Source organism: Carassius gibelio, chromosome A2, assembly GCF_023724105.1.
Source record: "Carassius gibelio isolate Cgi1373 ecotype wild population from Czech Republic chromosome A2, carGib1.2-hapl.c, whole genome shotgun sequence".
In the NCBI taxonomy this organism is placed as follows: domain Eukaryota; kingdom Metazoa; phylum Chordata; class Actinopteri; order Cypriniformes; family Cyprinidae; genus Carassius; species Carassius gibelio.
In genome coordinates this window covers 6,155,279-6,168,982 of record NC_068372.1, presented here as the reverse complement: position 1 = coordinate 6,168,982, position 13,704 = coordinate 6,155,279, and the positions used below count along the sequence as shown (strand labels likewise).

General features: G+C 42.2%; 1 protein-coding gene across 4 annotated transcripts in view; it reads left to right on the top strand.

Moving 5' to 3' along the window:
- The window catches only part of dpp6b (dipeptidyl-peptidase 6b), a 125,021-nt gene that overhangs the window by 81,704 nt on the left and 29,613 nt on the right, over positions 1-13,704 (top strand). For all 4 annotated transcript variants that reach the window (XM_052611202.1, XM_052611194.1, XM_052611219.1 and 1 more), the window contains 2 exons: positions 2,648-2,762; positions 6,174-6,272. In XM_052611202.1, coding sequence (XP_052467162.1) covers positions 2,648-2,762; positions 6,174-6,272 — 214 coding nt within the window. The remainder of the gene's footprint in view (positions 1-2,647; positions 2,763-6,173; positions 6,273-13,704) is intronic.

Genomic DNA, 13,704 nt, shown 5'->3' with positions numbered 1-13,704 from the left:
AAGCGGGGCGACATGAGCAACCAGGAAGTATTAATGCGCATCCGGAAGTCAAGTTAGCTTCTGCTCTGTGTATGTGTCAGCCCTATTTACTGTTGTCTGTCAGTCACAAGCATTCATTCATTCAGAATGTCTAAAGTAAAATTTAAATTTTTGGTGAATGAACGACATTACTGAGGTTGTGTTCTTTGCTCACGATCCTGCTGGCAGTGGTCCCTCTGTTGCTGAGGCACAGTGTAGACTGTTGTCATTGGGATCGCAAGTGGATTTAGCGAATGGATCCGAGACGGGCTCGTTCTTTTCTCGGTCCTCAGCCTCTAGATCCACGCCTCCCTCTCAGGGATCAGAAGCCCACGCTGCGGTTTATTCCCTCCCGAGAGAGAGCCAAGCACTTTGTTTATCCTCCTCCAAGGAGCTGGATATTAGGAGTGTTGAGACTGGGGAGACTGTGTTGACTATGTAGGGTGTTGATGGTGCAGTGGATAAGACACATGCCTTTGTTGTGAGAGGCCTGGGTTCGAATCCACTGTGAGACACCAATGTATCCCTGAGCAAGACACTCAACCCCTAGTTGCTCCAGAGACGTGTGACCTCTGACATAAATAGCAATGGTAAGTCGCTTTGGATAAAAGCGTCAGCTAAATGAGTAATGTAAAATCATTTTCTATTTTTAACTGTTTTAAATTGATTCCATTTTTAAATAATTTCCAAAGTTTTAATATTGCTTGTTTTTAATTAAGTTTTTTATTTTTCATTATTATTTTACTTTTTTTTATGTTAAGTACTTTGAATTACTATTTTGTATGAAATGTGCCATATAAATAAACTTGCCTTGCCTTGCCTTGCATTGCCTTGAATAAAAGCATTAATTTCTTAAAAAAAATAACACAACATAAAAATCACTACATCATACATAAATTAGTTGAATACATGTTTTTTTATATTATTATTATTAACATATCTCTGATTCCTGAAGAAAAATTAATTTAGTGTTTTTTTTTTTTACCAGGAAAAAAGTTAATTTAAATCCTGATATTATAATGAAAAAGATAAATAAATAATAAAGAATCAAATTCTCGACCTCTGACAATGTTTTACTAAAATATTATTCCTGTTAAGAAAATAACAATAATGAAACATACAAGAATGAAAAGTCATAGAAAATCAGAATCCCTGGTGATGTAAATTCTTTTAAAATGAGTGCTATGCTCTTATGCTTTGCTGAAAATATAATCAATGTTACGTTAATGTTATGTTAAATATGATATATTACAAAAAAATAAATAATATGTTCAGAGTTTTCTCAACATTCAGTGTCTCTCTTTAGCTAACAAATGAAATAATATTGTGTTTTAGCTTCTCTTGATTCAAAACTAATACCATACTAGACCCAAGTTCATTTGAGGTGACCACCTCGCTCCAGCCTTGACAAGATTATACTTAAGTTTGATTCAAGACTCAGTTCTGTAAAATTACCTTTATGGCTTTTAGGAAAGTCACACTAGCTACACTTGGTCTTTATTTGGACACAGATAGATTTCAGCATTAAGTGTAAAATGGTGTGTTGACATTCTGTTTCTGAACACTCTGTGTGTTAGTGGCTTGTCTTTTCTAAGTGCATCTGCATTAATGTCAATACAGCCGTACTGGCATTTCAGTAGAGGAGCTGTTTCATTAGCAGTAGTTTTGTAAATGCTCCCATAGCAATGAACTGCTTTAATTGGGCACTAGATAGAGAGGAATTTGAGCACATCATATATTTTTTTACATCATTGGGGTCGGATGAGATGGTGAGATTGTAATTAAGGCTAACTGCTGTACATTACTGTGTGTTCTTTCTTGTTTCTAAACCACTCTCAGACATTAAAGCAGTGGGACTTATTAATTTATAATTGCATGGATTATTTCACATTTATAAAACCACCCAGTGTATTGTATTTATGTCTATGTGTGATTTTAGTTGTTCCTACAATTTTTTATTATTTTTTATGTGCATTTAGAATAAATGTTAGTATGAAAGTTATTGACGAATTATGATTTATTCACAAGTTCATGCTTAGGCACAGTCACTGACAGTCACAGACTACAGTGATTTTCAAAAAAGAGAAATAAAAGTTTGAAAAAAAGTACAAAAAATTTAAATGTTTTATATATATATATATATATATATATATATATATATATATATATATATATATATTAGTTTAATAGAACATCATACAGTAGTTTCTGGTTTTAACCTTTTTTTGTCCTGTTGGTTTAAAAGCAAATAAACCTTTGCATGGAAATTATTTTAAATAAAAGTACTTTTGTTTGATAATTGTGGGTTTTATTAATGTGTCTAATATTTTTTTTTTTAACAGAAAATATGATTCTGAGAAGACATCACAATAAACATTAAGGTCTTTCAAATTAGGCTATTAAATAGTGGTCGACCGATATATCGGCCTTGCCGATATTTGTCATTTTTCATGCTAGGATGATTTGCGGATCTGAGCAGACAGCTCTACATATTTTAATGGTGCCTAGATTCTCAATTGTCATATTTATAGTAGTAAATGAGTAATAAACTTGGTTAGGAGTATGCATTTTGACTTAAAAATTCTTACAGCTTTAAGCGTTTACATGTCTGTGCTTGTGTGTTTGACAGGAGCTGGTTGGCAGCAGCCCTCAGCAGAGGAACTGGAAGGGAATCGCCATCGCCCTGCTGGTCATCCTGGCCATCTGCTCTCTGATCGTCACTTCCGTCATTCTACTCTCACCAAGTGAGTGATGCTGTCTGCATGCCTCTCACATTTAATCATAAATACAAGTCTAATATGCAAACAAAAAGTTATTGTGTCCTGATTCCTAACATGTTTTTCTTTACATAAACTGCAATTGTTAGATCTGTGTATATGGTTAGTATAATCTCTGATTGTACAATGTAAATATACTAGTAAGTATGTTTAGGGCTGTCTACTTGCATATTATCATTGTTTACTAATTCATTTAGTTTTCTGGTTTAGATCAAAGCTATCCCTCTAATGAATAATGGGACTGTAATGTAGGTCATGCTGAGATCTAATTGGGAATACATTTTTAAACATTAATGTTTATAGTCATATACGCATTTGGCAAAACATCACAGGTAGTTTTTGTGCGTTGTTTGCCATCCTATTTACTTCTCATTTTAAAGATGAAACACAGGAGCGGTTCATGTTCAGGATGGCATAAAATGTGGAAGTCGTGGCCTAGTGGTTAGAGGGTTTGACTTCTAATCCAAGGGTTGTGGGTTTGAATCTTGGGCCGGCAATATCATGACAGAGTTGTATATTGAGCAAGGCACAGAACCCCCAACCGCTCCCTGGGTGCCGCAGCATAAATGGCTGCCCACTGCTCTGGGTGTGTGTTTGTGTTCACTGCTGTGTGTGTGCACTTTGGATGGGTTAAAGCTGCAGTCGGTAACTTTTGACACTCTAGCAGTTAATAAACAGAACTGCTTCCATCTTGCGGAAGAAAATTGTAGCTGGAGCTAATTATCTCTGTTTATGTCTATGAAGAATCACAAAGGTACTGGGTTACTCTGCCACGGGACCTTCCCGAAGGAATCTAAAATAGTCAGAATATAGGTGTACCCTAGTGATGTACGACAGGCTAAAAACACGATTTGGAAAATGGATTCATGGTGTACTCGCTTATTGTATACATTTTGTACATTTTGAACACAAAAAAAGGTTACCGACCGCAGCTCTGATTGGTTGTTTCTTACCGGGAGCGGTGTATTTCTGCAAATGGCAATAGGACCACTGGGAGGTCCTATTATTTTTTGCAGTTATTGCTGTACACTTCAATGATAATTTTGTACCAGTGTAAAACTGTGTTGTTAAAGCGGGAGAGACAAGGTGATGAAGATGCCAAGCAGCTGCTGCAGCCAAAATATTCCTGGTTATGGGTTCAATTATAGTGATTTTCCAGGGTAATTAGTATAGCATGTGTTTATTTGACTGTACTTCAACACAGGAAAAGTGGGCCACAATGTTTCCCCAGAGTTCAATTATTTTATTATATATATTTTTTTTTAACAAAAGTGTTAGAATATGCAAACATGGATCAGTTGTTAAAGAGCCTAAATTAGGGTCGCCTGAAGGAATGAGTGAACTCTTTTTTTAACCCTCGCCCTTTGTGTGGGGCTTGCAGAGAGTCATCTAAAAGTGGCAGTTTTATTTTCTTTTCTTTTTTCATTATTAATTATATATATATATATATATATATATATATATATATATATATATATATATATATATATATATATATATATATATAGCTTTATTATTTTAGTTTTCATCATTTTACTTCAACCCACAACATTTCCATTTTTTTTAAATAAGTTTTTAATGTAATGTAAATTGCCATGACTTTTTTAAGTGAATTACAGATTTATTATATGTTTATTTTTTGTTGTTTTTTTTAGCTAAGGATAATGATTATAACTATAAGAAATGGATGGTCATTTCACTTTGCCTTTCTTGCTTCTACTCTTGCAAAGTGTTGCAAGCCGGTTGTAAAGTGTTAAAATACTGAATGGATACTTGTTATGTAGGGAGACAAACTATGTGGGTGAGGCCCAAGGGAGGCTGTTTCCGGTAGCCGTGCCCCAGTAGCCATGCGTTTTACTCACCTCCGCCCGATGCATCCTAGGTGCATATGACTTTATTCTTTCAGACCTATTCAGTCAGAGTTATATTAAAAATTGTCTTTGATCTTTCAAGCTCTATCGTTGCAGTCAGCAGGTGTTGCATTGCTTCAGTCCAAAAGATATGAAATAAAAAGCCCTTCCATAAAAAAGTGTCTCACACAGCTCTGGGGGGTGAACAAAGACCTCCTGTAGTGAATCGATGTGTTTTTGTAAGAAAACTATCCATATTCAAAACATAATAATCAATTTAATGTAGCTTGTGCTCACAGTTATAAACGGAAGCATTTCCAGGGGAATGACGTATGAGGTCTGCTCTGGCCATGCGCTTCTCAGAAGTGACGCACACGGAAACGCAGCGGAGAGATTAAAACAAAACAACAGTCACTAATTAGAAGTACAAAACGAGAGGATTGGTAAAAAAGAATGTCAGAGGATTTCGATATAAGCCAAGAGGAGACTGGTTTTCCTTTGCTAAAGTAAGGAAACTTTGCTTTCTTTGCTCCTGTTAACAAACGTTGGTTTTCACGAGACTCACCGACCCTATCGAGTCAATACAGGAGCCCTCTGTTCACCCCCGGAGCCATGTGAAAAAACGTATTTTTATGGAAGGGCTTTTTATTTCATGTCTTTTGGACTGGAGCAAAACAACACCCGCTGACTGCAATGATAGAGCTTGAAAGATCAAAGACAACTTTTAATTTAACTCCGACTGGATTTGTCTGAAAGAGGAGTCATATACACCTAGGATGCCTCGGGGGTGAATTAACCCTTAAAACTTGAAGAGCAAATTTGTAGAAGATCAAGTAAATCATAATCTATAAACAAGAAAAATGGGGATGATTTTTGTATTTTTGAAAACACCAAACACTTGTTGAATGTATTTTGTTTTTAAATCAAAATGGATTATGCAATACATTTATATGAAATACAATTATTTAAACAAGCTAGATTAAACCCACATTTTTAAAATATTTTAGTACGACTTAAGTACATATTTATATTTAATTTAATAATTTTTATTGTATTTGAAATAAGGTTAAAGAGTACTGCTGAATGCACTGACAAGCATTTATGGTAAACTGAATATATTTTAATGTATTTATATTTGCAATTACACATTTGTAATGATGCGGTTGGAGGTTAGTATATTCAAAATTTATTATTTCTACACATAAAATCTAATTACACTACAGGTAAAGGTACTTTGCATGTGCTTTAGTATGGTAGTCAACACAGAAATATATGTGTACTTTAAAGTAATAAATATTCTGAAACAGAATGACTTTAAATGTACTTCAAAGTCATACTTTTAATATGTATATAATCAATTTAAGCATACTAATTAGAATAGCTGTCCATCTGTGTACAACTTTTGTAAATTTAAAACAATAATCTTTCAAGAATTTCAACTATTTTAAACTTTATTAAGCAGCTTGCCTTGACAAACTTCTCTTTTCTTGTCTGTTCTCGTAATATTGTCCAAATCTTCTGCTCACAGGTGATGATGACAGTCTGGCCTCCAAGAAGAAAGTAACGGTTGAGGACATCTTCAGTGGGAAGCTCCAGGCACATGACCCTGAGGCCACATGGATAAGCGGTGAGTGACAGATGAGTTTGACTCTCTGTTCTTCAGCTGCCAGCGCTGTGGGTGGATGCAGCACCTTTTGCATCATCTCATTACACCAAAGAAAGAAACTGCATCAGGATCTGATCGAATGCAATGTCTGTGGTACTTTAGATGAAAATCCCCTTTTAATAGGGACAGGTGTGGAGATACTGTCTCCCCCTACATTGCTTATTCTTCTCTTCCTTTGTTCAGGCTTGAATTCTTTCAAGTTGGTTTAGAGACTGGGTTTTCATCATACACTTAAAGCAAATGACTTCAGAACAGACCCAGAATTACTTTATTGTCTTGTATTGACTGCAAAACTTGGATAGGGCTATATATTAATTTTAATTGCTGAACATACATCATACCTGTAAAAAAAAAGCTGGTTTAGACTGGTACATGGTCTTAAACTGGTTCAAATTGGTAATTTATGATCATCGGATGATACATACTGGTAAACATGGTTTGCTCAATGCGATTTCTAGCTGGGTATTTATTTTTGACAAGGCAGACAATCTTGTTCAAGTAGTTTAGTATGAAAACGTTTATTTTAAAAAAGGTTATTGTGATTTTTTTTCTCGCAATTAAGACATTTTCTCACAGTTCTGTGCTTATATACAACAATTTTGTCTTTTTCCCTCACAATTCTTATAAAGTCCCTTTTCTCAGAATTGAAATTATGTTCACAATTTTAAGAAAAAAGGTAAAATTGTGAGATAAAAAGTCGTTATTTTTATTTTTAGTTTCATAGTAGAAAACAAAAACAGTTGTGAGATGTAAAGTCCATGTTCTGAGAAAAAGTCTGGATTTCTACATATAAACCAGATATATAAAGAAGTCAGAATTGTGAGATGCAATCTCAGAATAAAAAAAAAGTCTGAAATGCTAGATATTAAATCATTATCACAAGAAAGAAACATTATTTTTTTTTATATTTATATCTTTTAAATCAGAATTTGCATGTTTATATCTTGCAATTTGTAGTTTAAAAATTCCAAATTGTGAGATAAAAAGACACAATTACATTTATCTAGGTGTGTATTTATTTATTTATTTGCTTTTTAGGCTCTCATAGATACTGGTATACAACCGTGGACCAGCATATCCAGCTACTAGTTAATGTGTTTTTGAAATATATGTTCTTTCTTATGTCACAAATATGTCCAGTATTTTTTAGTTTCATGGTTTCTCTTTAAAATAATGCGCGAACGCGAATATCTCCGCTCGAATGCAGATTTCCTTTGCTCTGTCACAAAACCAGACAAGCATTCTCATATACACGCTGATCTCGCACAGAGAGAGTGTGCACACTTAAAACGTTTTCCCTCTCACTCAAACTGTGTCCTGTGCACTCACAACTCTCTCTATGCTCATGTGCTAGATATTAATTATTTTCGCACCTTTCTATTTCTAAACTTTTCTGTTCACATCTTTCACATCTTTACCATGTGCAGAGTGAATGCTCTGATGCGTTAACATGGGCTCTGAATAAATACACGTATGCATCACAGACGGAGTGTGTGAACCTGGCGTTATGTAAGCATATGCCAAGTCTGTTCTGTTCTCGCGCTCCATTTAGGTGCGCTGCTTTCTGACTGGATCAGATACCATACTGTTGGAGGCTGTGGCCTCAGAAAATCTTGCTATAAAGCGATTTAGAAATCGTGCATGCTCAAATCATGATTTAATGACGATTTCAATTAATCACACAGCCCTACTTCCACTCCTCCTTGGGTTCTCTGCCTTTCTGTCAGTCAGTTTGATAATGTTCATTGTTCGTTCATGTTAGCTCAAGCCCATTAAATAATATTAAAAGAAGCAACTTTTGATTTAATAATGTATTAGTAAATAACATATAATAACATTAATAAATGCTTTAGAAGTATTTTTCATTGTATTCTTATCGTTAACTTTTTTGACCCACTTAAGTAGGACTTAAGTACATCTTTATGGATTTTCATAATTCTGTTGTCTTGAAATACAGTTAAAGTCCACTGACAAATGTACTGACAAGAATTTATAAATATTTTTTGTCATCTCAATTAAAACTTGTATGTCATGCATTGTAATATATTTGTAATAACACATTTCCAATGATGAAGTTGCTATTTTGTACAATTAAAATGTAATAACTTTAAATATATTATAAAAAAACAAACAGTTGAGACTATAATCAAAAACGTCCCTAGGTTACGTATGTAACCCTAGTTCCTCGAGGGAACGAGACGCTGCGTCGATCGCATTTGGGGAACGCCTTTGGCAAGAACAACTCTGAATATCGTGTGCAATCAGTTCAATGGAAGAGCGTGACGTCACGGACGGGGTGACGTAGCGACCAGGAAGCTATAAAGGCACGTGCCACGCAGCTGGCTTCAGCTTCGAGTAGGGAAGCAAGCGCAGGCAGGGGTGCCGGGAGTATGGCTCGGCGACGCAGCGTCTCGTTCCCTCGAGGAACTAGGGTTACATACGTAACCTAGGGACGTTCCTCTTCGGGAACTCGAGCTGCGTCGATCGCATTTGGGGAACGATGTGCCAACGCTGCCAGACTACCAAACCCCTGCCTAGTGTGTATCCGTAGAGCACAGCTTAGGACGAGAGGACAGAAGAGCCAGGAGCGGCTCGCATATCGAGATTGTAAAATCTGGCAAATGTAGAGGGCGTGGACCACCCCGCAGCGTTGCAGATGTCCAAGAGGGACACACCTGCCAGGAAGGCCTTAGAGGCAGCCATACTCCGCGTAGAGTGAGCCTTGGCTCCCAAAGGAAGGGGAAGACCAGAGGACTCCTATGACTCGTTGATAGCCTCGACTATCCAACGGCTAAGGGTCTGCTTAGAGGCAGGAGAACCCCTGTTAGTAGGACCGTAGCATACAAGCAATTGGTCGGATTTTCTCCACAGGGCAGCTCTGTGGACGTATGCGTCCAGTGCTCGCACTGGACACATACAATTTAGCTTCACCTGGTCTGGCTCCCGAAAGGGAGGAGGACAGAAGGCCTGCAGTACGACAGGTTGTGGTGTGACAGAGGGAACTTTAGGAATATAACCCGCTCGAGGGTAAAGAAATGCTTTGGCCATACCAGGGGCAAAGTCTAGATAATTAGGGGCCACCGAGAGGGCCTGGAGATCTCCAACTCTCTTTAGAGAAGTAATAGCCAATAATAGGGCAGTCTTAAGTGTCAGATGTCTGTCTGATATTTCTTGAATTGGCTCGAATGGAGCTTTGCAGAGAGCCTCTAACACCACAACCAGATCCCATGGGGGAATACGGGACCGTACTGGAGGTCTCAGCCTCAGTGCACCTCGGAGGAAACGTGTAACTAGGGGGTGTCTACCCAGTGACTGGTCACTGAAAGGGACGTGGTAAGCAGCTATGGCCGCCACGTACACCTTTAAGGTGGAGTGGGTCAACCCCGCAGAGAGCCTAGCTTGTAAAAACTCCAGAACTGTACCAACTGGGCAGTTAACAGGGTCAAGGTGGCGATCTCTGCACCATGAAGTGAAGAGTTTCCACTTCAGGGCGTACAGTTTCCTCGTAGAGGGAGCTCTGGATTGGAGTAGGGTCTCAACAACCTCGGTTGAGAGACCAGCTGCTAACAGATGTGCCCCCTCAGGGGCCACACCCACAGCTTCCACAACTCCGGGCGAGGGTGAATTATTTTGCCCTGCGCCTGAGAGAGTAGATCTGTCCTGATCGGAATCTGCCATGGAGAGCCGTCGAGGAGAGAAATCAGATCTGCGAACCATACTCGGCCCGGCCAGAACGGGGCTACTAACAACAGACGGACCCCGTCCCGGCGTACTCTCGCCAGAACTCCCGGGAGCAGAGCGATGGGGGGAAAGGCATACAGACGAAGCCTCGGCCAAGTCTGTGCCATGGCATCTAGTCCCAGTGGAGCTGGGTGAACTAGAGAGAACCAGAGGGGACATTGCGATGTCTCTCGAGTCGCGAAGAGGTCCACCTGAGCTTTGCCAAATATCTGCCATATCTGCTTCACCACCTCGGGATGGAGCATCCATTCCCCGGGCCTCGGCCCCTGTCTCGACAGCATGTCTGCTCCCACATTCAATCGCCCAGGAATATACACTGCTCTTAACGAGAGGAGTTTGCCCTGGGACCACAGGAGGATCTGGTACACCAGCTTGTACAAGGGGCGTGAACGCAGACCCCCCTGGTGATTGATATAAGAGACTACCGCTGTGTTGTCGGTGCGCACTAACACATGACAGCCTCTCAGGTCTGGGAGGAAATATTTTAAAGCTCGATACACTGCTAGCATTTCTAGACAATTGATGTGCCATGTTAGATGGCGACCGCTCCACAGACCGCGGGCAGGGTGGCCACTCATGACCGCACCCCAACCGGTGAGGGACGCATCTGTCGCTAGCGTTACACGGCGACCAAGAGCTCCCAGCACCGGGCCCTGATTCAAGAACCAAGGTTTCTTCCATATGTCTAAGGCACAAAGGCATCGCCGCGTGACCTGAATAGTTCGGAAAGGATTTCCCCTCGGGGAAAACCCCTTGGTCTTGAGCCACCACTGAAGGGGCCTCATGTGCAGGAGACCAAAAGGTATCACGTTGGACGCAGCTGCCATGAGCCCTAACAGTCTCTGAAACTGCTTCACAGTGAGTGACTGGCCTTCTCTGACTCTCTTGACTGATGTGAGGATCGACTCGATCCGAGCAGGATACATACGTGCCTGCATCGTGGTCGAATCCCATACTACGCCTAGATAGGTGGTTCTCTGAACTGGAGAAAGTACACTCTTCTTGGCATTCAGTCTCAAACCCAGCTCCCCCATGTGTGCGAGAACGACATCTTGATGTCGAACCGCCATCTGCTCTGATTGAGCTAAGATCAACCAATCGTCGATATAATTTAGAATGCGGATGCCCTGCATACGGAGGGGTACCAGAGCCGCATCTACACACTTCGTGAACGTGCGGGGTGAGAGTGCAAGGCCGAATGGAAGTACTCGATATTGATAAGCTTTGCCCCCGAAAGCGAACCTCAGAAACTTCCTGTGTTGTGGAAGGATGGATATGTGGAAGTATGCGTCTTTGAGATCTATCGTGACAAACCAGTCCTCGGATCTGATTTGAGCTACAACCTGTTTGACAGTAAGCATTTTGAACTTCAGTGACATAACTGAGAGGTTTAACTGACGTAGGTCTAAGATCGGACGCAACCCCCCATCCTTCTTTGGAACTATGAAATACCGGCTGTAGAACCCGGATTCCCTGTCTAGAGGAGGGACCACCTCGATGGCCTCCTTCCTTAATAGGGTATTCACTTCTTGTTCCATAACCAGAGCCTGCTGGGGGCCGACGACTGTCGGTGTAACCCCATTGAATTTCGGCGGTGGACGGCCGAATTGAATAGCGTAGCCTCTTTCTACTGTGTGCAGGACCCATTGAGAAACATTTGGCAGAAGTTTCCACGCTGCTCGAAAATGTACTAAGGGAATCAGTCTCTCGAGACTGATCTCTGGTGTAAGAGGCCCCCGAAGGGGAGGCGAGCTTCCCAGCTCCGCTACGCTCACGGGCGGAAATAACTGGGAGGGACGCTCGCGGGAGACCGCTGCGCCCTGAAACACTGGCAGGGTTGGCAGACCGGCCTCCGGAGGGTACCGGGGAGAGGCGGGCACCGTATACTGAGGTGGGAACCGCTCTGACCCCGTAGGGGCTACCCTCGAGGTCACTGGTAGCATGGCGTCAGGACCTCTTTGTCGAGGACTTCCTAGCTTCGATAATAGTACGAAGATCTGATTTTAATCTAGGAGCCCCCGACTCAGAGCGTCGCTTAGACCCTCGGTCCCGGCGTGGGGGAGCACGAGTGGCGACGCTCTGCTTTTGAGCCTCGCGGTATGAGGAGCCTGCTAGTGGCGTGGGTATCTCCCGTCCAGATAACCCACAAGAGCGACGAGGGAGGAAACTCTGGAACGCCGCCGCCTGTTTACGGGCCTCCTGGAACCTGTCGACGACAGTATTGACTGTGTCGCCGAACAGGCCCGAGGCTTGGAGCGGGGCGTCCAGGAGGCAGAACCTGTCACGGTCTTTAATTTGGGACAGGTTCAGCCACAAATGCCTCTCCGCGGCCACCAAGGCTGCCATAGACCGCCCAATTGCGCGAGCGGTCTCTTTGGTGGCGCGGAGGGAGAGATCAGCGGTCCGTCTAAGCTCTGCAATATCGTCGGACTTGATCCCCTCTCCCTCGTCTACATCTCTCAACAGGTCGGCCTGATATGCTTGAAGGACGGCCATGGTGTGAAGGCACGCCCCTGCCTGACCTGCTGCCACATAGCCCTTGCCCACTAACCCTGATGTCGTTCTCAATGCTTTAGTAGGCAAGGCCGGAGCCTTCAGAGACGACGCCGAACCGGGTGACAGATAGCCCGCAAGCGTCTGTTCAACCCGTGGCATCGCTCTGTAACCACGCTCATCGAGCCCTGTCACATTCCCATAATACTGCGAATCAGGGCCGAAAAGACGGGTGGAATATGGGTGTTTCCACGACCTCGCTATCTCATCATGGAGGTCGGGAAAAAAGGGAAGGCTCCGGGCTGGAGGTGGTTGTGTGGGCCTGAGATACCGCTCATCTAATTTACTTCTCTGCGGTTCATGTGATTTTTGTGGGGGCCAGTCTATTTTTAACTTCTCGACTGCGCGAGTAACCACCTCCAGCAGCTCCTCATACTGGGGCGAAAGGGGTGGCGAATCCCTGCCAACTGTCTCCACATCCACCTCATCAGACGAAGAGAGGTGGAGTGTCGACCCCTCGCCCTGGGCGGAAGAAACCGACGAGCGTGCTTCCGATCCCAGGGTTTGGGCGCCAGATCTAGCAGATGAGGAAGGAGATAAGGACGTGCCCGTCTCCATTCCCTCTGCCAGATCTACCTGCGAACCCCACGAGTGCAGCAGCCGCTCTGCCTCAGCAGAAGCGGGGCCAGAACCGCGGGGAACGCTGGCGAAGGCTCCCTCCTCGAAGAGAGCCCTCCGGGATCGAAGCGTCCGCATTGGCAATCGTTCACAATGCGGACAGTCAGCTCCCTCGAGAGCTGACTCAGCGTGCTTCGACCCCAGGCAAACCACGCATAAATCATGTGTGTCTCCAGCCGTGATGTAGCGCTGGCATGGAGGAACACACAGTTTATAGCGCGATTTGGTTTCGCCCTTCAAATGTCTAGTCTTTGCTTTGGACTTAGGCATTTTAGTCTACTGAACTGGACAGACAACAGTAAATAAGACTTACAAGACAGACTTATGAACATGCACACACAGAGCGCTTGCTGAAAGACGCGAAGCTGAAGCCAGCTGCGTGGCACGTGCCTTTATAGCTTCCTGGTCGCTACGTCACCCCGTCCGTGACGTCACGCTCTTCCATTGAACTGATTGCACACGATATTCAGAGTTGTTCTTG